The following is a 26,796-nucleotide window of genomic DNA, read 5'->3' as shown; positions in this document are numbered from 1 at the left end:
GAACATCAGAACGCCACTTCTTTGAGCAAACTGTTACCTTCAGACCAACCACTGTAATTTTCCATTTCAACTGTAGTTAACTGCAATGCTTTCAAGTAGGGGACAGCCTGTTGAACAGTGTCCAGAACCCCAGGTGAGTGCAGAATACACTTTGTACTTACATACTTACTGCCTTTACTGCACTCACTTCCTGTGTAACTCAGTTGCTTCTGTTACAGGGACAACACAACTTGGACAGAAGTTTATTCACCCAAAAGGTGACCCATAAAGACTCTGTAAAATATATCAACTATTCTGATTTGGAGTAATCATAGAAGGGTTTGGGTTGGAAGGCACCTTACGCATAATCTAGTGCCAACCCTTTGCCATGGACAGTCCATTCTGTTCTCCTATAATACAAAGGTTTTCTCCACATCTACTCACCCAGGCCTTTTCTTTTTAGACAAGAATATCACCTCCCCAATTTCTATCCCCCTAACTCCTTATTACCTGCCATGAATCAAATGTTATTGCACAATTATGCTATTGAACCCCTGGAAAAAAGTGAAACTGATAATCTACATTCCTTTCAAAACAACTGAACAGAGCAGCATGCAACCAGAAGCTGTTTGTCAGTTGAGATGGATCACACAGAAGTAAGTCAATAACAACCCTTATAATACATAATATATAAAACCCTGAAGGAGGCAACAGCAAAAGGTTGACAGAAGAAGCAGAAAGGAGTTCAGCTCTTCTGGGAATTACAAAACAGGGAGGGTTTGGTGGGGTTTGGTCACTGTGCAATTTGGCTACTCCCTACCCTGAGAGTGACATGAAAGATGCATTTCCTGAAGCAATAGGGAAAAAGGAAGTAACGATGCAGACAACTGATAGGGACGATATGGAAGAGTTCAGGTAGGGTTGTTGAGTTATTTTAAATGAAGAAAAAATGCCAGGAATGCAGGAAAGGAGAAATATTACAAGAGAGAGGCAAATTTAGTTTATTTTTTTAAATGTTTTAGAAAGACAGGGAACAACTTGAAGGGGCAATACTGCACCCAGTAAAACTGATTTAAACCCTCTAAATTGCAGCCAGGATGATCACAGGGGAACTGAAAAAAGACCCATTAGTCAAAACCACCCTGTTTGAATGGCTTATTTACTATGAAGTAAAACACAGGTTACCTGAGGAAGAATAATTCACTAGTACAACTCTCAGAAAACGGAACAAAATGGCAAGAGCAGCTTTACAGCTGTCCCATCAACAGTGGAGCTCGGCAATGCTGGGCTAGTCATCAGTCTAGGCACTGATATTTAGGACTAATTAAACCTGTCAGGACAAGGAAGGGGAATAAATTAGTACACCATTAAAAGCCCTTTTCAACCCTAATTACAAGCTGCCTTGCTTTTGTCAAGTAAAAATAACATGTGTTAGAGGTTTTCTGTTGCTTCCTTTGTGTTCAAGAGCTTTAGTTTAAATTGCAAGAATACGAACCTGAAGCGAGCCCTGCACAAGGGCCTTAACTTGGTATCCATGTACAAATATTGTAACATCAAAGTGACTCTCAGATTGCTTCCAGAACTTCTGGCAGCGTTTCATACTATGTGAAGAACACCTACTTCACTGCTGGGGCAATGAAATGCTTCTCCAAACACTGACCAATATTGTGGCATAGGGCCAAGGGAGAAGCACATATAAAAACACTGTTTTGAGGAAAATCACAGCCCGTTCTTACAACTTGGCTTCTTACAGCTAAAACCAAACTCACAACACAGACACACCACATTAGAACAGAATGAGGGCTTAATACTGGCAGATTTAATACCAGAAGCCTACGTGAATCTGACCTGAGGTCCTTCTGCTTTTAAGCAGAGATAAATCCAAGGCATGAAATGGTCAAGATTAAGCAACTTAAAAATACAGATGAAATACCTCAGAACTTAACTCTGTTATCTTCTTGTTTGTTTTGAAAATGAATCTTCTATTGGAAAGCTTTGACAGCAAAATCAGGAGCTTTCCCAGGTCTTACCTATAATACGTATTGAATCTCTAGTAAAGCCTTTTTCCTTCTAATTAAATACTTGCACTAAAAAGGTTTTGATCAACAAAAAGACAGCCCGACACAACCAGATATAAATCACGGATACTCTGACAGGCTGCAACTTTGCCAATTCCATAGAAAAAAAGAATAAATGGATACATAAAATGAAACCCTGAAGTATTTCCTCTCCCCCAAATATTGCACCATTTTTATCTGCTTCTTAGGTCACCTGAGCAGAAAGTACTCTAGAATCATACAAAACATGACAAACCAGGTCTTATCTTCAAAGGTGGTAGTGGGAAAACCCAAAGGAATTTCAAACCCCTGAGATATCAACAAAGAATTTAATTATGAAGTGATTTACGACAGTATTTTGATACTACAATCTGCCTACAATACAGGAACAGGTCAGAGAAAAAATTCGAGCAACCCTGGTTCATTAATGTATCTTCAAATGTTTAATACCTGCATTTTTTATGCTTAACATAATGCCAGATAAGAATGTCAGCAACAGAAATGCCTTTTTTAATAGATCTTAAATAAAATTCCGTAAGATTCTCTGGGGGAATTAACAGAGGCAAATATGAACTCTCATCCATCCTGGGAAAATGACTGAATTAGCTATTCCAGCAATATGTCTAATTTTACCTCTTCTAAACTCCCTCTTTAGGGAAACTCTCACACTCCGCGCTGTGGGACCAGAGACATCATAATAGTCGTCAGCACTTAAATTAGAATCATAGAATAGAATCATAGAACAGTTAGGGTTGGAAAGGACCTTAAGATCATCAAGTTCCAACCCCCTGCCATGGGCAGGGACACCTCACACTAAACCATATCACCCAAGGCCTCGTCCAACCTGGCCTTGAACCCTGCCAGGGATGGAGCATTCACAACCTCCCTGGGCAACCCATTCCAGTGCCTCACCACCCTAACAGGAAAGAATTTCCTCCTTATATTTAATCTAAACTTCCCCAGTTTAAGTTTTAACCCATTACCTCTTGTCCTATCACTACAGTCCCTATAGAATCATAGAATAGTTAGGGTTCGAAAGGACCTTAAGATGTTGTAACTTACAGACAACCCTTCCCCGAATCTCCTGATTGGATGGTTTCATTAGTCCAAAGAGTCCCCTTCAACAGGCTGGCCTGGTCTTCCCAATACCACTCCAGCAAGGCTCACCCCCTCCAACTGCATCCCTCTGCACATAGCTCTCACTTTGGGAATAAAGCTACAGAAGCACAGATCTAGAGGGCTGTTCCTCGTGCTTTTAAGAGATGCCTTTGTCTAGACGGCATCTTAAAAAACAACTGTTCAAATACTTAAAGAAGTGGGGATGGGAGAAGCAGCAAGGGCACCCAAGTGCCTGGGGCAACGTGCATTGAGCATTTGGGACAGGGATTGCTTTGGCTACAGTTCTCTGCTTGGCCACTTCAAAGAGAAGAGGCAGGACTTCTTCACACCAAGGGGTACGAGCACATGTTGCTGCACAACCACTTGGAAGGACAAAATACATGCCAAGGGAAAACTTAGAAATCTCCTATTTTATGGCACTTCTGTGGCCCATAATGTAAGGGCAGTAATGTGACGTCTCTGCACTGACAAGGGCTGGTACAGCATGAGCAGAGCGAGACCTTGAGCTAAGAAGGTACTAAGACTTGTTAAACCTATACCAAAGCAGGGATTACACACAGCATTAGGTAGCATGCACAGGGCTGGCTGCAGGCAACAGCGTGGATGAATGTCCACTCCAACCCCAGAGCATCATCTTTGGTGATCATCTGTTTGCACGAAAACACCTCAGGGTAAATGATGTGGAGGAACCTTTTCTTAAGCCAGTTATTTGGCACCATGTCCACTGCTGAGCAGCACTTTTAGTAACTGTTGTAATGAAATCTTGTACTGACACCTTAATATATGCAAGGGCAAAACTTATCCCAAAGCATTTATTAGAGTCAATGAAAATAAATCTCTCTACAGTGTATTTTAGAATAAATGACCTTTTTTTTTTCCTGCATTAACTGACAAATTGCCATATAAACCATCTGTGCAATGTTAGCAAGTGGTATTTTAAAGTATCATGCAGTTAATCTCATATGAAACTGCATTTAATACAGTTCCACCAGGCTGATGAATACAATTTACTATAATGCCATATTTCTGTTTCTTGTGTTACAGTTCCATCAATCAGAACAGTATTTCCCATATTGAAATAATAACAATTTTGTGAACCTCAATGCTAAATGCTCGACGTAGAGAAGGCATGGACTCAAACTGAAAAAATTTATATTGGGAGATTAAGTGATGAAAAAATATTAAGGCAGTTCCCCAAGTACAGTTAACTTATGGAAGGAAATGCTTTCTCAAATAGACAGTTACTGCTGTCTCATACTGAAATTGTTTCTTGGTCACCTCTACCAGGATGTATTGTTCATCACCTGCTGCTTTTAAATGGCTCTTTTGTACCCAAAATGCAACTACAGAATGAACTGTAAGATGTTCTGTGGCTACCAAGAACATGGGAAGAGATACAAATCAACCTTTCCTTTACACATCATCGCCACCATCCAAATAAAAAATGAAGGACACTTACTTTAAGTGTGATAAACAGTTCCAGGGGCAGATTAGATTACATAAAGTTCTGAGTTTCAACAACTTAAATAGTTTTTTCATTTAAAAAAAACCACTTTTTATTAAATATATGTGCATGCTTCCAAATGTCTGCAAATCCAAGCACTTTTCTCATGACTGGAAAATTCTACACACTCCTGATCTGCTGCACACAGTTGTTGCAAAGTGAAAGTGAGTTCAAGGGCATGTAGATGACACATAGAAATTTATTTGTCCATATTTTTCTCCTGACTTTACACGAAGTCCAAGGAGCTGTATAAGGAATGGTGCAGGAGAGGAGAGCACTGCATACAGCATGTTACTGAAAAGAAACACTTCCACATCTGCCTCGGCTCAGTTCCATTCTGCACAGACTCTAAAATGACACAGCTCAGAGCAAAGAAAATTAGAGAAGTAAATGCAAAATGACTGTTGAACTCTCCTTATAAACAAGCTAAGCAAGATCTTCAATCCAACTTACGCATAGGAGTCAAAGCACATGTCAGAAGGAGCTTTGGGAAGAACACCGTTCATCTCCACCTGCATTACAAGCATTTCAGTAATACGCAAAAGGAGGCAACAATGCTGTTAATGTTACTGCACTAAAGCACCAGCTTTTCCTTCCAAGCTTCCAAACTCCAGTGAAATTCAAGTAGGCAGAGCAGCATGATCCATCTTGCATCCCAACTATATTATTAGTCATTAAATTGGCAGCCCAAAGTTGACAGGGTACCTTATGGCTGATGCCTGCAAAGAAAAGAGATTGCTAAAGCATTGGGACCAGCTCCACTGCAACCTGTAACTGCAGGAGACCACTTGGGTTACCAAGACCCATGGTCTTTCACTGCAGGTACCTTTAGTAATTAGTGAGGATAGGAATCAAATGCAGTTATTGCATGGCTGGTGGAATACTGTCCTTATACATGATGAGATAAAAAGTTTACTTCTCACTTTTACTTGTTAGACACTGATCTGTCCAAGGTTCACATGGAGATGTTAATGCTACACCTTTTCCCAGTCATTTCCCAAGATTATTTTGGCAGGTAACTGTTCAGAGCAGGAATCATTACGTATTAAGTTCAGGTGGTTCTTGACACATGTGTGGAGACCTCATAGCCACCATCCAGCATCTGAAGGGGGCCTACAAAGATGCTGGAGAGCGACTCTTCATCAGGAACTTTATTGACAGGACAAGGGGTGATGGGTTCAAACTTAAACAGGGAAAGTTCAGGTTAGATATGAGAGAAGTTCTTTACTATGAGGGTGGTGAGGTGCTGGAACGGGTTGCCCAGAGGTGGTAAATCCTCCATCCCTGGCAGTGTTCAAGACCAAGTTGGACAGAGCCTTGGGCAACATGGTCTAGTGTGAGATGTCCCTGCCCATGTTAGAACTGGATGAGCTTTAAGGTCCTTTCCAACACAAACCAGTCTGTGATTCTATGACCCTATGTTGCTGGTGCAACTGTAATTCAGGTCTCCGAGTGGATGTGTCTTTCATTACTCCATCACATGGTGGGTTTTGCTAAATCCCTCGGCCTCCTGCATGAAAGGAGGTGAATGAAGATCGCATAGCAAAGGACAGTCCTGATGGGCACCACCGTCATTTGCTTTAGTGTATTTCAGCCTGAGCAGTTCAAAGTAAAGATATATGCCATTGAAAACTGGGATAGAGAGGGTCAGACTGGTAAGTTCTGCTGACTGGTAGTGCTATATCTGCTAAATAGATGACTGAAAGCTGTACTTCTTCATTTAAGGAAACATCTTAGCATAATTTTTAAAATTGCTGGTTACTACCCAAAAAACCCTACTCCCCTACAATGAGAAATACCCCAGATACAACAAAGATGGTTAATATAAGCCAGGCTGGTAAATATTCCAGGGACTGTACACATAAGGCTCAGACAGTGCTTGCTCCAATGAGTCTTCCAATGCTCTGCTTTAAAATAAAACTTAACCGAAGTACATGCTTAAATGACTATTTCCTGTCTAGCAAAAAGTTTAAGTCACTCATCTGGCTAAACACTGCTGAAGTCAGGGGGACCTATACACATACTTAAATTCACTCCCCATCAAGTAAAGCACTAGAGCATGTGCTAAATGTGCCTTTGGGAATTAGTGTCTCAAGCTGCACACTCCTGCAAATATTTAGGCACATGGGTACTTTTGTTACCATGAATATCTCCATTGATAAACATGTCCACAGCTGTTAGCAGGAGCGAGACTTCGAGCACCACTGAGAAGGCAAAAGCAAACACCAAACAAATTACAATTGTGATATTACTTCTCCTTGTAAATGAAAATCCCATAGAGATGCATGAGAGATTTCTCTATAGGAATATATAGAATAAGGGAGTCAAAACCCTTAAGAGAAAAAACACAGTACAGATGTAAATTATTGTCACAGCTGACAAACAGAAAAAGTCCAGTTTCTTTGCCCAATTTCCACATTTTTTCCAGAATCCCTGTACATCAGCCAGATACAGCAATCAACAACCCTGTATTTGTATTTCTAATTCTGTGTAATTAATGAACAGTTTTCCCTTTTACTGCAATCAGAACTCCCATATAGGAAAATATAAGCCAATTGATGCCATATGTCCCTCTGAATTGTTATTCCAGATGTATTCCTTGGAGTCGCAGAATTGAAGTTCCTGTTTCCTTTAAATAACACATTCCTCAAAACTCAAAACGAAGATATTTGGAGTATAGTGTGTTAATATGATTAATTTATTCTGTAATATTCCATTCCTTCACCATTTTGCCTATAACCTGAGTACAAAATAAAGAAACAACTTACCTATAACATATTAAAGAAGTACAAATGCATTTTGCTGTGCTGTCAGCCTCAGCTTGCTCTGGCCAGAACGATGACCTTACACTTACGTATCTTTACATTTCCATTAGCACTGAATAGCTTCACCCATACAGTGGAGGAGCTGTATTTGGTCAGAACACTTGCTTTTAGGAAGCTGCAAAGTTTCATTATCTTCCTCTTTAGCCTCTAACAAAGAAAGCTATAATAACGCACAAGTTTTGCAGGATTATTTGCTTAACCGCAGGTTACCAGTGCTAAGTCCTGCTACAGAAAATCAGAGCTGGGGAAGGCAGCTCAGCAATTGCTTTCCCACATTGCCCTGCCAACAACCTCAACCTTGCTGGGCCATTCTCTCCAAGGGCTACAAGTAATTAAGTTTCATTGCTAAATCAGTCTTGAGCCTGTCTTGAGCAGAAAAATCACTAATGCTTAATTGCATGTGGTGATGTGGTGAGCAGTCCATTAGGCAGGCTGCAGATACCAGCTTAGTTTTTGCAGCTCTGCAGGATACTGCAAAATGAAAGGTCATTATTTTATCGAGGCAGTCACTTGTATAATACGTACAGAAATACGACAGAAAACAGTGCTACTTCAAAAAGGCTCAGGATTTATGTTACAAAGTTATACTAATATTATTCTGAGGGCTGATGAGTTTAAAAATGCAAGTTTCTAAAACTCAGAAACAACAAAACTGAGTATTTGTTCTACTTAAACTTCCAAAAAGTAATAATTAATATTATTATGTGAAATATAATGAAATATATATGAAAAGAAAGCTACTGTCCATCATCTTAATATAGGAAGATGTATATATAACACATATATGCATAGTCAAACACACTGAACACATGCACATGTCTGAGGAATGTTCTCCATGACCTTAGAAACTCTGCATACTGTTTGCTAATCAGAACCACATATTTTTCACCTGATTCCATCAACAAAGAATTAGTTTCCATAAAATTGTAACAGACAGGAACAGATTGGTTTCATGGCTCAGAGAGGGAGAACTGTTGGAACACGAACACTAATATTCCTGCTGCTGGCAGACCACATCTTCACCTATCACAACCATCCCACATTAAGGGACTGGTCAAGAAAAACAGTGGAATTCTGATAAGTTATTTAATATTGTAAAAATATGACAATAAATTATTATAATAAACCAATGCAGACAGTTACTACAGACCTTCAACAATACAAAGTTCAACTAATGCCCATTAATACTGATTGTCAAGGCACCCTCATTAGATCTTTTCCATACCAAAGACTTATTTTACATTTGTAGAGGTACTTAAAAGTCTAAGAGCAGACTGTTCCCCAGAGCATGCTATCATGAATCATAGAATAGTCAGGGCTGGAAAGGACCTTAATACCATCCAGTTCCAAACCCCCTGCCACAGGTAGGGACACCTCACAATAAACCATGCCACCCAAGGCCTCGTCCAACCTGGCCTTGAACACTGCCAGGGATGGAGCATTCACAACCTCCCTGGGCAACCCATTCCAGTGCCTCAACACCCTAACAGGAAAGAATTTCCTCCTTATATCCAATCTAAACTTCCCCTGTTTAAGTTTTAACCCATTACCCCTTGTCCTGTCACTACAGTCCCTAACGAAGAGTCCCTCCCCAGCATCCCTATAGGCCCCCTTCAGATACTGGAAGGCTGCTATGAGGTCTCCATGCAGCCTTCTCTTCTCCAGGCTCAACAGTCCCAACTTTCTCAGCCTATCTTCATATGGGAGGTGCTCCAGTCCCCTGATCATCCTCGTGGCCTCCTCTGGACTTGTTCCAACAGTTCCATGTCCGTTTTATGTTGAGGACACCAGAACTGCACACAATACTCCAGGTGAGGTCTCATGAGAGCAGAGTACAGCGGCAGGATCACCTCCTTCGACCTGCTGGTCACGCTCCTTTTGATGCAGCCCAGGATACGGTTGCTTTCTGGGCTGCAAGCGCACACTGAAGCCGGCTCATGTTCATTTTCTCATCAAACAGCACCCCCAAGTCCTTCTCCGCAGGGCTGCTCTGAATCTCTTCTCTGCCCAGCCTGTAGCTGTGCCTTGGATTGCTCCAACCCAGGTGAAGGACCTTGCACTTGGCATGGTTAAACTTTGTAACTTTATATAAACTTTATAAGGTTGGCAGCCCACCTCACAGGTGTGTCAAGGTCCCTCTGGTAGGTACAGGGTTGGCCTCCCAGAGCAAACTCACAGGAGCTCTTTACAAGAAGGAAGAAGACAAAGGTTTTTAAGTATGAAATGATTTCAGATCACTGGATTGTAGCACCAGACTTACGGTGTCCATAAAAGCCAGCTGTGCTCACTCAACGATGATTACAAGCTGTCACAGGATGGGGATGCTACATTCTCTTCTCTCCTGCCACCAAATAGTATTACACCAGAAATACTACACCGTGTTTTGAGTATCATACCCCGGTTCTAGACTTTATAAGCTGGAACTGCCTATGTTAGGTACTGTCCTTTGATTTTTCTACAATTTAAGGAGAATTTTAGGTAAGGTTTTAATTTTTAATGTTATATCATATCAACCAAATATATGCTCAATAAAAGTGTCACTATCTTAGTTTTACACATACAGAAAAATACAGTGTAAAGTTCCAAAATTTAGTTCTTTAAACCCAAACAGAAGTAGAAAGAATCACAACAGAATAGCTGAGGTTGGAAGGGACCTATGGAAGTCATCTTATCTGACTCCTAAGCTCCAGCAGGGCCATCTCAAACCAGCTGCCCAGGACCATGTCCAGATGGCTTTTGAATGTCTCCAATGATGGAGACCACACAGCCTTCCTGGTCAACATATGCTAGTACTTGGTCACCCTCACAGGAAATATGTGTTTCCTGATGTTCAGCCACCACCTCCTGTTTTTCAGTCTCTGCCCATGGCCTGTGGTCCTGGCACTGGGCACCACTGAACACAGCTTGGCTCTGAGCTCTGAGCCAGAGCTCCTCTTTGTATCCTTCCTTAAAGGTGTTTATATGTATTGAAAAGATGCCCCTGAACCTTCTCTTCTCCAGGCTGAACAGTCCCAGCTCTCTCAGCCCCTCTTCATGGAAGAGATGCTCCACTGCTTTCACTATCTTTGTGGCCCGTTGTTGGGCTCCCTTCAGGGTGTCCATGTCTCTCTTGCACTGAGGAGCCCAGAACTGGACACAGGACTCCAGATGTGGCCTCACCAGTGATGAATAGAGAGGAAGGATCGCCTTCCTCAACCTACCAGCAATGCTTTGTCTAATGCAGCCCAGGATACCATTAGCCACGTTTGCAGCAAGGACCCATTCCTGGCTCATGTTCAACTTGGTGTCCACCAGAACATGCAGGTCTCCTTCTCTACAGGTGGCCCCCAGTGTATACTGGTGCCTGGGGCTGTTCCTCCCCAGCTGCAGGACTTTGCACTTCTCTTTGTTGATCCTCACGAGATTCCCATAAGCCCATTTCTCCAGCCTCTCAAGGTCCTTCTGGACGACAGCATGACTGGCTGGTGTATCAGCCACTCCTCCCATGTGGTGTCACCAGCAAACCTGCAGAGGGTACACTCTGCCCCATCACCCAGATCTGAACAGGATCGGACCCAATACTGACCACTGGGTACAATGCCAGTTATTGGCTTCCAACTACACTTTGTGCCACCAATCATCACCTTCTGGGCCCAGCCAGTTTTCAACCTACCAGTTTTCAACCTACCTCCCTGTTCATCTGGCCCATACCTCAACCACTGGTCTCAGAGGATCTTATGGTACACAGCATCAGAAGAGAAATATTCGTTATTACTGGTTACTGAATTCATTCTGTTCACATCTCTCCCTTTCTTACTTTTGACCATTCTCCCCTTTTATCAGTTCACCAGGTACAAGATAAACTTAGTCATTAATAAGGAAACAGAAAGTAGTATTTGTATGATTTTCACCAGAGGTTGAACATGGAACAAAAAACACAGAGAGCTTTCTCGCTGACTGTAGCGTATTTCTCCTCTCTTCAGAAAACACACACACACAAAAAAAGGCATTTCAGATTGCATTTTGATTTCTATATAAAATACAGGGCAATTAAAATGGATTAAAGACGACTTTTTTGTTTCTGTGTGATCAATGTATTTTAAGAAGTCTAACATATGGGTAAGTAGCATAAAATAACTTGAATTGGGGCTGCAGAATCAATGAGAACATTGTTTGCCTAAAGGAACATTAGATTTCATTCACCGGGAATCACTGACTGTAGCTAACATTTGTAGTAATCTTAAGACATCCCTTCTTGAAAGTGCCTGTACACACAGGATAAGCACTGAGTTAGCTGACATGCACATATTCTTATTGTAAAGTGTTACAGAAAATGACAATGCTTTCCTATGCTGGCAAGACGACTATTCCAACAGCTTGCAGGGAAACTGCGGATCAGTTGAGTGCATGCTTTAAGTACATCTTTAGCATGTGTTTAGCATTCTTAAACACATACAGGAATGTGAGCAAATTGTTATCTTTATCAGTTTAAATAGCTTTTTAGAGTTGCCTATTTCTTCAACTAGATGAATGTGTTAACATTCAAATCACCACCACCAAAGTGAGTTAGAAGCATTACTCAAGTGCCAACCTGCTGTAACAAATACCTACTCTGACTTTCCTTATGTATAAACTTCTCCCTCCAGATTATCTCTGCTCTGGTAGAACAATGCAGCTGCCAGAGCCTGTCTTTAGGGACAGGTTTTACGTATAAAGCAAGATAACAGCTTCATTCCAAGACTATGACATATAAGACCACAATTTGAATAGTTATTAAACAAATGCTGTCAGGTTACAGAAATGTCTATATTTGAAATTACAATCTCCAAGTACATTCTTTAATGAGAATGAAATTAGGAACAACAGTATCTTAACAACCTCATATTCTTCCCAGTACTGTATTTCTTGACCCCCACAAGTCATGTTAAACCAAAAACTAGACTGGAAAGTAAATACCTCTCCTTACATGCAGTTTGTTTGCCATAATTCTATATTGTTTGCATTTGCCATGTGCTCACTGTATTGCTCATGAAAAAAGAGTAAGAAATACAGAATATACAGGCAAGGTATTAAGAAAGAAAAAGAAGTCTTTAAAATAGGTAATTTCCTCCTGACTTCACTCCTTGCCAAAAACTTTTTGGTGGAAGATACCTGGCAAACACTTCTGAGCATAACTCAATTTGCTTCAATGTGCTTCACTTCACAAAGGGGTAGTTATGATTATCGTAAGATAAATACATCAGCCTGCTTTAGAAACAATTACTTTGTCATAAAAATGTGTAACATGGTATGTCAACTGCTGAAGTACTAAATCCCATTGTTTCACTCAGAAACAGACTGTATTTCCCATACATTTAAAAGAAAAATACAAAGCATGGATCACCAAGATAACTTTCAAAACAGAAAGGAAATCATGAGCTCTCTAATTTCCAAACCTGTGCCTTTCCTTTCCTCAGAAGTAACCTTCTATCTGCTGGAACATGCAGCCACTACCCTGTTCTCATGTATTTACATCTTAAATTTACACCAGACATGATTCCTACCTGAAGTGCATTCATTTTTCCCATTCCCATCACTTTGCTTTAAAACACTGCCAGGGATGAAGCATTCACAACTTCCCTGGGCAACCCATTCCAGTCAGTGCTTCACCACCCTTACAACAAAGAACTTGTTCCTTATATCCAATCTAAACTTCCCCTGTTTAAGTTTTAACCCGTTACCCCTTGTCCTGTCACTACTGTCCCTAATGAAGAGTCCCTCCCCAGCATCCTTATAGCCTCCCTTCAGACACTGGAAGGCTGCTATGAGGTCTCCCTGCAGCCTTCTCCAGGCTGAACAGCCCCAACTTTCTTCAGCCTATGTCAGAAGAGCAAAAAAGTTCTTCATACTCAACTACAGTTTTGAGACCAATCTGCTTTCCTCTCCATGATTAAAAGTGAATGAAAAACCTAAAAACCACACAAAATGCATGATCCAGGGCAAGCTACACAAATGACACCTTCACACAACTGGCAAAACCATCACTCGACCACTGTACACTGGAACACCTCAAAGGTAATCTGGTGGTCTTCCTCTGCATGGTTCAATGGCATTCTCTCTCTCACACTCTCCAATCAAGGCTTAGCTATCATTGCATTTAATCAGAGCAATTACTTACTTTAACTTACTTCCAGACAATATAGATAAGGGATGCCAGCCTTCAATTAAATTACCTTTGGGCTGTTCCCCAGTGTGACCTGCCAGAAGGATTTCCAGGATACTGGTACCACTTTTAAATACTTCTGACACATATCCCCCAAACCCAAACCTGAAGCAGAGAGACTGTAAAACAGTTCTGTTCTTATGGTTTCCTCCATTGGCTGCTCCTTTACAAAAGGTTCTAAAAGAGAGGCTCAATACTACTTTCCCATCCGACCTGGCCTTGAACACTGCCAGGGATGGGGCAGCCAGAGCTTCTCTGAGCAACCTGTGCGAGCTCCTCACCACCCTCACAGGGAAGAGCTTCTGTCTAAGACCTAATCTAAACCTACCCTCTTACAGCTTAAAACCATTCCCCTTTTCCAAAACCAAACCATTCCTTTGTAGAAAGTCCCTTTCCAGATTTCTTGCAGGCAATACTAAAACCTGCTGGCACTTTGTATCTTACCACACATATTCAGAAAACATGGTTTGGTTCAATTAAATTCATGCTGTTTTGCAACATACTAAATTTAAAAAAACACGCATTTTTCTGTGTATTAGCAAGCCTTAACCAGGAGGGAAAAAAACCTCAGGATAAGATCCAAGAGACTGACAATCCTACTTCGAAGGCAGAAAGAGCCCAAGAATGTTATGACTTGGCCTTACAAAAATTTAAGTTGCATTGTACCAAACCAGATTTCTTTTGTAATGTTAAGCACTGTTTGTTAGCAAGCATCACCCTTTCAGGGAGAACAAACCAGACCCATCTAACCAACAGCACTGCCTTTGAAACGTGTCCTTGGCTGAAGGCTTAAAGAGTCAAGAGCATTCAGGACCATAACTACAGTGTCTCTACTGCTGCCAGATTCATGTAAATCTGAGAAACCATCTTTCCTCACATGTTAACATGACAGTAACCAAGTATTCAAGCAAAAAGCATGGAAAGCAGAGACAATGGGTATAGTCTGTGAGAGCACAACTTTTGAACCCCGGATAATAAAGACATCTTTGTGATGGGAAGGCACGAGGGCAAGCGGATTGGATGTCCACTATCCCACTGCCATTTGGCTTCTGATGTGCCTGTAAGTGATGAGACCTGGAATGCCCCTGAGCTGACATCACATGAAGCAGTGTACCCAAAGCCATTTGATTTAAACAAAAATTAACGTCAAAGTGATTCATGGTACTTCTGAATCTCAAATGTTACCATTGATGAAGCCTTCCTGCGTTTCAAGTATTATAAATGAAACTGGCCAAAAATGCAAACAGAAACATCACTGTGACAAACCCCACCATTTAAAAATCAAGCGTAAAATTTGGTAACTTCAAGAACAACCCCCTTTATGTGGAAAAAGAGATCACCATTTAAATGAATACTCTGTTCCATCTCATCTTCATAGTACAAAACTAAACATAATGGCTGAAATGTCCTAAGGTCTCTTTAGAATTGCTCTAACAGCAAGTAAAATTAGAAAGCCCCTTCTCCTGAAGAAAATGATTACAGTTATTGTATCAATAAAAACAGTTCTTCTCTACATGGCTTAATTCCAGAGCTGAGTTTCCAGGACTTGACAGAGCACTCTGCCATAACATGGTGGATAGGGAAGAAGAAAGAGGGCAGGAACACTGAGCTAGCAGCAGTGGTCTTTAACATGGTCTCACCTTCTACATTGAAATTCTTTCTTAAAGTCAACACAAGGTAAGATTTCACACCCAAAGAGTTCTGAACACAATTAAAGCCATAGATCTGGTGTGATCCCATCTGCTCATAGCATCACAGAATAGTTTAGGTTGAAAGGGACCTTCAAAAGTCATCCAGCCCAACACTCTGCAATGAGCAGGGGCATCTTCAACTAGATCACGTTGCTCAGAAGCACACCCAGAAACTACCAGATCATAGAATAGTTAGGGTTGGAAAGGTCCTTAAGATCATCCAGTTCAAACCCCCCTGCCATGGGCAGGGACACCTCACACTAAACAATGTCACCCAAGGCTCTGTCCAAACTGGCCTTGAACACTGCCAGGGATGGAGCATTCACAACTTCCTTGGGGAACCCATTCCAGTGCCTCACCACCCTTACAGTAAAGAACTTCTTCCTTATATCCAATCTAAACTTCCCCTGTTTAAGTTTGAACCTCTTACCCCTTGTCCTATCACTACACTCCCTAACACGGAGTCCCTCTTCAGCATCCTTATAGGCCCCGAATCAGATCACAATAATCTCTACAAGCCTCAGCCTCATGCTCCACCCCCAAAACAAAGAACTGACGGGAATAACTAATGACCATGAAAAACAACACAGTGAAGCCTGAAAATGCATTATGATTCTAGGCTCGATGCCCTCCCATGAATGGTACACAACTTCGACCCAACCAGGAGCAAGGGAACTGGTAGGAGGATTCCTCAGGGACCTCTATGATCTATATCCCAGAGTTCAGTAGTATTTAGCACTATGTACCCAATTTTGATACTACCTTTGGCATCATGATCTTCTAAACTCTCTACAGTCATTTTACAAACCATATTCAAAAGTCAGAAAACCAGCCCATCCTCATTTTCCAATTTATTTACAATTAATAAAGGAAAAACCTAAGAATTCTATATGCATAAAGGCTTGATGAGTCCCAATGAATAAAGAAATGTTGGAAGGAGGAGAAAAGGGATTTCCCATCAACATCCAATATTATAAATGACAAATCCACCTGGTGATGACAACTGGATTATAATGGATAGTCCTTCTCGCACCCTGTTCTGCCTGTATAGCAGAAATGTTTGCACATTAATGTGTTCAAGAGTGCAGACAGGAAATTGTCAGGTTTTAATTTATGAATGTAAAAGAAACAAGAATGATTTTTGCCTTTTTATACTGAGCAGTTTTATCCTCTCTTCTATATTAAATAGGGTTACACATTTAAGCATCACTGTGAAAGCTGAACAGCTCTTTTGCCCATTTGGACTGCTGCCTCCCTAGTTTGCAATTTCCAATAAACAAGTTGCTGTGCTTTGATTTTCACTGCCAAGTTCACACTTCTCAAACAGAACAGAGTCAAGTTTAGTTCAGATTCAACTCTCCTTCTGGCTCCCGTTCTATTTACACATTATGCAAACATGCAGCAAAATTTCTTGGAAGAGCTATAAAAGTATTTTATATGACTCTTGATAATTATATGTTTCTTCTGGAAAAATCAGTTTCATTTGATTAATGGCATTCCTTACTTTTAGAGGAAATAAATTATAATTCCACAATGGAATTTAATGGAAATATCTTCCTTGAGTGAAAATGTTTTTCTCCTCTGCATGAGATATACAATAAATACAGAAGAGAGAAAAAAGGTCTCTTCACTGTTCCCACTGCCCTCTTACACAGAAAAAGCCAACTCTGGGCAACTCTTCCATGCTTTATCTGTAAATTAGCTGGCTCAGCATTAACTGCATTTCCACTGAAGCCCAAGGAGTACCTCGGAAATAACGTCACAGGACACACTACACCAGCGTAAAGTCCACCATCATCACAGAGATGCACTTTCACCCTATCCATGGCCACATCTCAGCACTTACCTTGCTGATTCTCTCCAGCCCTTGAGGTCATTTAACTGATAAGAAGATCAGAGGGAATATCTGAAGAATAAATTAAAACTACTTCTACCACATCACTGAGCTGAACTGGCTCAACATGAGATGAATCAGACACAGAAATCCCTAATACCCTTCATAACAGGGATCTTTATTGCCTGTAATCACCCCCATACTTTGCATTGCAGGGTGCAATACATTACACTTTAGGAAAAGATATCATTTGATCTTCCCACAGTTCACACCATTCACTGGGTAGCTACAAGGATGGAGACCCCACAAACTCTTTGGACAACCTGGTCATTTAAACATGGAAAATTAAGTACCCTTCACTGCAAAAAACCTAAACAATTTGGGAAGGTTGCACATATCTTGCTGCTAACACTTCCGGAAATTGCATTACACTATGCTGTAGTAAGGGATAAAGAACAGTATATGGGAAGTATAAATCATCCAGATATTTAGAAAAGCTAAAACGATGGACATTGGCATGACAGGAAATCCCAGGCACAGAGAATCACAGGATCAAGCCTTTCCTCACAGGAGAGGTGCTCCAGCCCCTCTGATCATTTCTGCAGCTCCTCTGGACCCTTATCTTCAAACACTGATGCAAATGGGTATTACTTCATTTCAAAAGAGAAATAAAAGCAACTTCACCAGCATAAGGAATGTTTTACAGCACAGCTGGGATTCCAGGTAAGTCCAGATGCAGATTCCAGGCTGAACGTTGTGCCTACTACATGAATTCTCACAGTTACCCAGGAATTTGATCAAAATCAGGTTATCATGAAAAACCACTGAGGTTTCTACATTTAAAACCCTAAACACTCTCAGTTGCAGCAATGCCCAGATCAGTTTTCATTTCCAGTGTCATGATTGACTGCAATGTTTCTTAAACGAAATTCAACCTAAGCATTAATTACACCCCCCTAATACTGGAGGCATTTAATCAGCAATGCTTAGAACAATGTTTACCTGACATAAAACCACATAAAGAAGGAACCAAACATTCACCATCAACAGAAGCATGTGCAAGCAACACAATATTCAAATATATTTATCCTCTCCAGAATAATTGTTGTATTAATACTTCATACACTACCTACATTGCCATTTCTTGAAGGGAACAAAGGATTAATTTCTCTATATTCATGTAAATTTCTCTATATTCTGCAATTTCTAATAGAGAAAATGCAGTGAAAAATCACCTCACTAGAAGGACATTCTTGTGAGTCACTTCTATTATAAAGCTAAAATTGTGATACAGGCAAAGAGAAAAACAGTGTATTTTGAAGGATACCTCATCTCCCACTGGGCAGGATTTAAATCCTTGTTTTAATTTATAAAACCCCTACAACACAGGTATGCAAGTTATCTCTGGTCCTGCCTTCTTCACTTACCTGAAGACAATTCATCTCCCAGGAATTTATAAAGCATTACATTAATAAAACATTATACCACATGTGCAAAAAGAAAAGATATACAGATATATTTAGCCTTACTTCTCCATGTCTTAAAGGTGTGATCGTCCCTCGTGCTACTGCCATTCGGAACAAGGTTTCTGTGGCCTGCAGCAACAAACACACACAGAGATACATTACTTAAAGAACAGACAACCCAGATCATGAAGGTTTGTTTTAAAGTGTCAGCTGCATTTAGCACCCATTTTACACTTGAAGCACTTCAGCAAGTTATTTAGAAGTGTCTGCAGAGGCTGGGTGAAGGTTTATTGCAGGGCGAGAGGTCCATCCTGCAACTGTGGCATTACACAAGGCTCTTCACTCAGGTAAGTGATGATCACCTCACTTAATGGCCTTCCATAGGCTGCCAATGAAAAGTGGGATACCAAGGGGGAAAACAGCTATATGGAATTTCACAGCTCATGAAACTAATTCATTTTTTAAACTGTTTTTTAATATTATACACTTAAATTAACAAACATGTATCAAAAAAACAAGAGTACGATGAAACTCTGCTCTTAAAAGGACATGAGCCCCTCTTAGCTCTTACTAACAGTGTCATTACCAAACACAAGGTCATGTGCAAATGACAGAGAACACAACTTCGGGGGAATCTTGATTTAGGTTAACCTTTAGTTAGGTTGCATACTTTTCTGTGCTAGCTGTCCCATCCTTTCTTTAACCCAGTGGGACAACTAGCTCTTAAACATAGATTACTGCCTCTTGATGCAGGCTATAATAGAAAAAGAAGTGTAGGTTCTGTATCACGTTTCTTTCTACAAGCTGCCTGCAAAAAGGCATGAAAAAAATCCACTGGTTACATAAAATCATGGATCAGCACATCAGTGTACACAAGAACAGATTTGTTTTAGAGGCTTGTTTCCATAGCAAGTAGTGAAGCAAGTTCCAGTTTCAAGTGTCACAAAACATGCTTTTTCTGGTTTTAATTAAAAAACCTATTCTAACATTTCAGAATCTTATGTTCAAAACTAACAGGCTGTTAAAAAAAAAAAGGTTTATATGGTTTCTAAATAAAAGCAGTTGTAGTAGTTGATCTAAATAGTGATTTAGAATCTAAGCATCTCAATGCCTGCATGAGTGGAGGACTTGTTGGGTTCATGCTACACTACCTTAAACTCTATCTCAACAAGTACCATTTCAAAGACATCTCTTGAGATGAATTCTTCAGGCTTCCCAGGCACAGATTAAGTGGGGTTTAGTCTTATCTAAATAATTGCCTGCAGAAAAGAACCTGATAAAAGAGCTTTTAATTACCTTATGCTTCCCCCTATCTGTAAATGAATGTGTGAGCTTCAAAGCACTGCACTGCAAAATGTATTACTTCATTTACAACCCCAGGACGATGCAGGGCACTGCCCAAGTGTGATTCTTCTTCCCAAACCCTTCTTCTTTGAGAGATGAAGTGAACCTCACACAACCTTTTGTGTTACTCAAAATTGGTTTCTTTCACTAACATTTTTAAGGATGATTCAACTGAATTGAGCATTCTGTCAATACAGCTGAGCTGCTTTTGTTTCTTTTGAAAAGCACTGGGGTGTGGGTCTTTCTTTTCACATCTACTAGGAGAAGATCTCTCTTAATACACTTGTACTCACACTATTAATGCCAGATGTCAAAACCATTCAGAAACAAGGAATCACAGAGGATCTAGCACCACAGACGTCCTCCTGTGGGCCACTCTTGATGTGCTGAGCATCACTAAGAAGATCAATCAAGCTGCAATCACACCTTCCCACTCAAACAGCATGGGGGGATGAGGCCACCTACAACCATTCACTCACTGACAATGACAAGGCTGGAGGAAAACCCTATTGGGGTTTTAGATATGCAAAATTCAAGAGGATTTTTGCTTAAAGAAGTTCATCTTTCAAATAGTAATCAGCCCAAAGCTTACTGTTGGTGTGATGTTTGTGGTGAAGGAGGCATTAGTAGAAAACTAATCCTTGTATCCTTTGCACAAAGAAACATGTTGAGATTCGAATATGGCACGGTCTTACATGGCATAAGAGGATGACACTGTTCAGAAATGTCTTTAACACCTTCAGAGAACTATAACATCTAATGATAAAAGCTATCAGTCTTAAAATCTGAATTTAATGGTGGCACTTCTGGTTTGGACACTACCCTGCACTGCCTTCAATTCCCATCTTTTCCCTTCCTCTCCCACAAATGCAGGCACACAGAGAATCGTTTGACAGAGACCACCAGGTCATCAGGTCCTACTCAGGGACTATGGAACAGGTTGCCCAGGGCTTGTTCAGGCACATTTTCACCATCACAGTATTTCACACAATGCTTTAAGTGGTAAGTCCACAAAACAATGCAATTTACAGACACCTGTAAATTCCCTGTGCTTCCCACAGAAGTACAGCCAAATTCTCCGTAAGTGATGGAAAGGCTTTGTACCAGCCAAGCAAAGGCCATGCAGGCCATATTCCCTCTGTAGTTTCTAACTGTGCCCTGACACATGAAATGTCCAGCTGGCATTCCAGCTGTACAGGTTGGATATGGAGGAATAAGCACTGAGGTGGAAATACTTAAAATAGAAATGTACCCAAAAGCCATCCCACCATGTTTCTGTGATGCCTATTATATCATACCCCCGTAGATGTGCACACATCTCTAATTCCTCTTGTTTAGAATAGAATCATAGAATAGTTAGGGTTGGAAAGGACCTTAAGATCATCAAGTTCCAACACCCCTGCCATGGGCAGGGTCACCTCGCTCTAAACCATATCACCCAAGGCCTCGTCCAACCTGGCCTTGAAACACCACCAGGGATGGAGCATTCACAGCCTCCTTGGGCAACCCATTCCAGTGCCTCACCACCCTAACAGGAAAGAATTTCCTCCTTATATCCAATCTAAACTTCCCCTATTTAAGTTTTAACCCATTACCCCTTGTCCTATCATTACAGTCCCTAATGAAGAGTCCATCCCCAGCATCTCTATAGGCCCCCTTCAGATACTGGAAGGCTGCTATGAGGTCTCCACGCAGCCTTCTCTTCTCCAGGCTGAACAGCCCCAACTTTCTCAGCCTATCTTCATATGGGAGGTGCTCCAGTCCCCTGATCATCCTCGTGGCCTCCTCTGGACTTGTTCCAACAGTTCCATGTCCTTTTTATGTTGAGGACACCAGAACTGCACACAATACTCCAAGTGAGGTCTCACGAGAGCAGAATAAAGGGGCAGGATCACCTCCTTCGACCTGCTGGTCACACTCCTTTTGATGCAGCCCAGGATACGGTTGGCTTTCTGGGCTGCAAGCGCACACTGAAGCCGGCTCATGTTCATCTTCTCATCGACCAACACCCCCAAGTCCTTCTCCGCAGGGCTGCTCTGAATCTCTTCTCTGCCCAGCCAGTTTGTTCCCCATGCTATGGGTGTTTTTATAGAAGCATCTGAGCCGAGCTCCAAACGAAGCCAGCTCACTGGCTGGAGTGGCTGGAATAGCTCTACATTGCTCCAAGCATTCATTATAGGTGCTGGCAACTGACTGGGTGTGTTGAGATGGAAGGATGCCCCCCTTCCCTAACACATCTAGTTTATATTAGACACTTGTTCACTGAATGCCAGGCTTTTATATCGAATTATATTTATTGCTCTCTAATTTAAATACCAGCATAAATAATGTCATTTTTAAATGCTGAAAATATTAAAATAATCTTGTGGTTTATGTTAGGATGTGTAACTGTGACTACGAAATACAACTCATTTATCATGTCAGGATAACTGATTACAAAGGCAGAAATGCCCATTTAATAATCATAGTGTTCCCTAAGGAACCACCAAGTAGGAATTCAGATCATTTATCACTGTTTCTGCCTCTGTTAGCATTAAATGTTTCAGTATAGTCGGATTTTTAAGAAGGTGTAAAAATTTAAGATTTATTTGCATGCAATTCACCATGAATAAGCCTTAAATAAGACCCATTACAGGCTGAGGGGATGGCTTTGGATACGTCTATTCAGAGATGGAAGGCAGAGGTCCACAGGAAAGCAAACTATCAACAGATGGTTTTAGTGATCTCAGTGTGAAATAAATGTGTTGCCAAGCCGATAGTCACTGAATCCTGACTCTGTGCTTCATTGTAAGGAATGTGTACTGTGTTACATTATATGTGAGGTGAAACAGCAGTCCCCTGTATCTCACCACTCTGGAACATCATGAAGCTCTAATGTCATCTCCAGAGATGACCAATTATTCCCCCCTTCAAGAAAGCAGTTGTTCCTGTTCAAATTCCTTGCTAGGTTTAAAAGAGAAGAGGAGGAAAAAGAAGAAGAGGAAAAAGGAAAGGAGGAAAAGAAAGAAGAGGAGGAAAAAGAAGAGGAGGAAAAAGAAGAGGAGGAAAGAAAAAGAGAGGAACCACTTGTATGACCCAGAACTAAAGTGAAAAATTGCTGTGCATTATTGATGGAGCTTGTAGAAAAAAAACAGTACTTCAGGTTCCAGATGTTCTGAATTTTCAAGGTATTCACAAAAAATAAACTGGTCTTATAATACTTCATCAAAATAGTGTTTTACCAGCGTTAAACCTGCAAACACAAGCAGAGGAAGGGACTGCTAATGCAAATTAACTGATTCAGAATCACAGGCTTTTAATCACCTGACAGATATTGGCATCGACTTCTAACCATGCATTTAGAATCACTATTAAAAACCTATTTAAAAGCTGTGGGCTGAAAGGCACAGACCTCTGGAAGTCACTCGCAGCAACTTCCAGATTTCATTAGAATTAAAACGGTGCAAACTGTTGTAAGAATAGAAATGTATGGAATAGCACAAAAGGCTTTTCTTCACTCCTATTAAGTTTGCTGATCTTGGCTACCCGAGCTGGCTGACAGCTCTGGCCTGTAAAATATGTATTTCTTCACAAAAAGCAAATGACATTAAAAAAGAAGGTTCTTGACAGTCTATCCAAAGTCATCAATAGCATTTTTCAACTTGATTACATACTGCAAAGGAACTAGTGTTACATCAGCTCACCAGCACATGGCTCGTGAAAACAAGCACGATGCTGTCAAACACATCTGGTGAGATGCAGAAGCACTCACCAACAGGAAAATGTACAAGTGTCTGAAAACCATCCTTTATCCTAAGGTCTATCCACAAAAGTTCAAGTATAAGGCACTGGAACAGGGTGCCCAGGGAAGTGGTAAATGCTCCACCCCCGGCAGTGTTCAAGGCCAGGTTGGACAGAGCCTTGGCTCTAGTGCAAGGCATCCCTGCCCATGGCAGGCGGTTGGAACTGGATGATCTTAAGGTCATTTCTAAGCCAAAACCATTTCATGATTCTATGACTCTAAGCCTCTCCATCTGAACAGTGCTCTAGAGGACAAATTACACTGAACTGAGGAGCTTATCTGTTGTAACAGCTTTTGATTAATCACTGCAATACTGGTAAAGAATTCACTGCCAATACATGTATTTTACACCTTTTGAATGTATTTTAAATATATTAAAATACAACACTGAAGCTGAACTGATGCTTTTAAAGAGACATATTTAATTATTATTTTTTTACCCATAAAAAACTTCATTCACCCCATTTCACAGATGTAACTCCATGGACCTCTGTCTTCACATTTTTAGAGTCCAAATGTCCCCCTGAATGCATCACTGCACCATCTCGTACAATGGGTACAGCAATACTTGACATTCCTTAGGCCCACTGCAGGAGAGGGTCAGGTTCAAGATCATCATAAGAACTTGAATGTGCACAAATCCATGGGACCTGAGGAGATATCAGGACAAAATCCTTCACTGTGAGGGTGGTGAGACACTGGCACATGCTGCCCAGAGAAATTATGGATGCCCCATCCCTGGCAGTGTCTGCATTTTCCAAGATGATGATAGGTGTTTTCCTTCACCATAAAAAGGACATGGAACTGTGGAAACAAGTCCAGAGGAGGCCACAAGGATGATCAGGGAACTGGAGCACCTCCCGTATGAAGGCAGGCTGAGAAAGTTGGGGCTGTTCAGCCTGGAGAGGAAAAGGCTGCATGGAGACCTCATAGCAGCTGCCAGTATCTGAAGGGGGCCTATAGGAATGCTGGGGATAGACTCTTCATAAGGGACTGTAGTGATAGGACAAGGGATAACGGGTTAAAACTTAAACAGGGGAAGTTTAGATTGGATATAAGGAGGAAGTTCTATACTGTTAGGGTGGTGAGGCACTGGAAAGGGTTGCCCAGGGAAGCTGTGAATGCTCCATCCCTGGTGGTGGTTCAGGGCCAGGTTGGACTGAGCCCTGGGTGTCATGGTTTAGTGTGAGGTGTCCCTGCCCATGGCAGTGGGATTCAAACTAAATGATCTTAAGGTCCTTTCCATCCCTAAGCATTATGTTCTATTCTATTCTATTCTACTCTCCTGACTTCCCTGCCTGTTCTTCTCCCTTTCCTCCTCCCGCCCTGCTCCCAGAAAGCTCTTGGTATTTACACTAGGATTACTGATCCCAGCCCGTAACTGGCTTTCACCTTTCTCCACTTTTCTCTGTACAAAAGACTGAAAAACTCAACACTGCAATTAACAAAATATCAGGAAGCCAGGAAAAAAAAAAAAGTAAAACTCCACCAGTATAATGCTCATGAACTGAAATACCAGGCCAGCAGCCAGCATGGAAACTGGAGAAAGAGACCATTTAATCTCTGCCCTGACAGAAACACCACACAGAGGAGGTCCATGCAAGGCTGCCTCGCCTTGCCAGCACTGAGCATCTGAGAAACGATGCACTGAAGCCAGCTCAAACCTTCCTCCCTTCCACTTGCCCTGCAGCATGATGGAGAACAGCTGCCAGCCAGGCTGCAGGAAGCACATCAGCACTGTCAGAAATGGTTTTGATTAGTAATGATGCCAGACTGAATCAAAGATAAGAGAGAAAGACCACTCTGGCCAGCCCAGAAGATACGAGAATGCTTGCACATAGCCGGTGCCCCCCCAGGTCTCAGGGGCAGAGAACTCTATGAATTTCCAGCTCCAAAATGGTGAGAAGGAGCATATGCACCCATCCATCCACTGGGCACCGTCCCTGCAGTGGGAAGACTTCCCACATCCCTCCATTTCATTTTGACCTGATCCATAGGAGATGTTTCTGCTGCCTGGAACAAGAAGCAGAAACAACAGGTCTGCCCAGGCTTGGTGCAGCCACAAGTGTTGGGATGCCAGGGAACACTGCCCTCAGCCCACCACTGTCCTGACCTCCAACACTGTATAGAATCATAGAGCAGCTTGCTGTGAGTTGGAACTCATCCAGTTCCAACCCCCGCCACAGGCAGGAACACCTTCCACTAGACAGGTTGCTCCAAGCCCTTGTGTCCAACCTGGCCTTGAGCACTGCCAGGGATGGGGCAGCCACAGCTTCTCTGGGCACCCTGTAGTCACATCATAGATTTGTCGGAAGGAGTCTAGCCGTAGCTCCCTAGTGAGTTATTAGGACACCTGTGAGCAAAATCTACAGATCCTGATCCTTATTCTCCACTCTAACCCCTGGAAAATGGCAGAGATTTAAACACTCAATGACAATCTATTGCAGCAGCCTTGGGTCTTGTAACATAGACATCTTCAAGTTTCACTGCTATCACTAAATTAATGAGCTGCAGAGTTAGACAGCTTCATTTCATACCATCCAAGTATGAATCTGGGATTCCAGACTCATTTAAATATAGCCATGTACAATTCCTTTATCTGCCTTTGTTGACCAGACTTTCCTGCTAGCATGAACTGTGAGCGGGGTTCAATTCAGTGCATTCCCTACAAGCTTTACAAGATTCATGTTTAATGTGTTTCACAACCATGGTCCTTTCTCTCTAGGGGATTACCTCATCTTTTACATTTCCCACTGGTAGCAATTCAAAGTAGCAGCTCTCAGTACTTGCAAATGGAACAAAAATTCCTTTGTCTCAATTGGTTTGTTTCCATGTATTGTAATTTACCCACAGAGCTATGAGTTAAACTAATGCAAACCTCATCTAAAAGACACTTCCAAGCTAGTGATTTATCCTCCCCATGCTGTAAACCAGAAGTGTTATAGACTAAGTCTACTCTGAATGAGATCCTGAACTCACTTCCCAACCTTACTGTTTAAACATGTGTATGTCATG

The 26,796-nt window shown here is 41.4% G+C and overlaps 1 protein-coding gene across 1 annotated transcript in view; it reads right to left on the bottom strand.

Moving 5' to 3' along the window:
* TMEM135 (transmembrane protein 135) overlaps nt 1-26,796 on the bottom strand; it is a 164,863-nt gene that overhangs the window by 74,940 nt on the left and 63,127 nt on the right. Inside the window, exon 5 of the mRNA XM_061343739.1 lies at nt 18,720-18,785. Within this exon, the coding sequence (XP_061199723.1) occupies nt 18,720-18,785 (66 nt within the window). The remainder of the gene's footprint in view (nt 1-18,719; nt 18,786-26,796) is intronic.

The sequence above is a fragment of the Neopsephotus bourkii genome, unplaced genomic scaffold (assembly GCF_033783945.1).
Source record: "Neopsephotus bourkii isolate Nb327-2 ecotype Australia unplaced genomic scaffold, CSIRO-AGI_Nbou_v1 NB_1825, whole genome shotgun sequence".
Lineage (NCBI taxonomy): Eukaryota > Metazoa > Chordata > Aves > Psittaciformes > Psittacidae > Neopsephotus > Neopsephotus bourkii.
The sequence above is the reverse complement of the archived record's forward strand: the minus strand, read 5'-3'. Positions and strand labels throughout refer to the sequence as shown.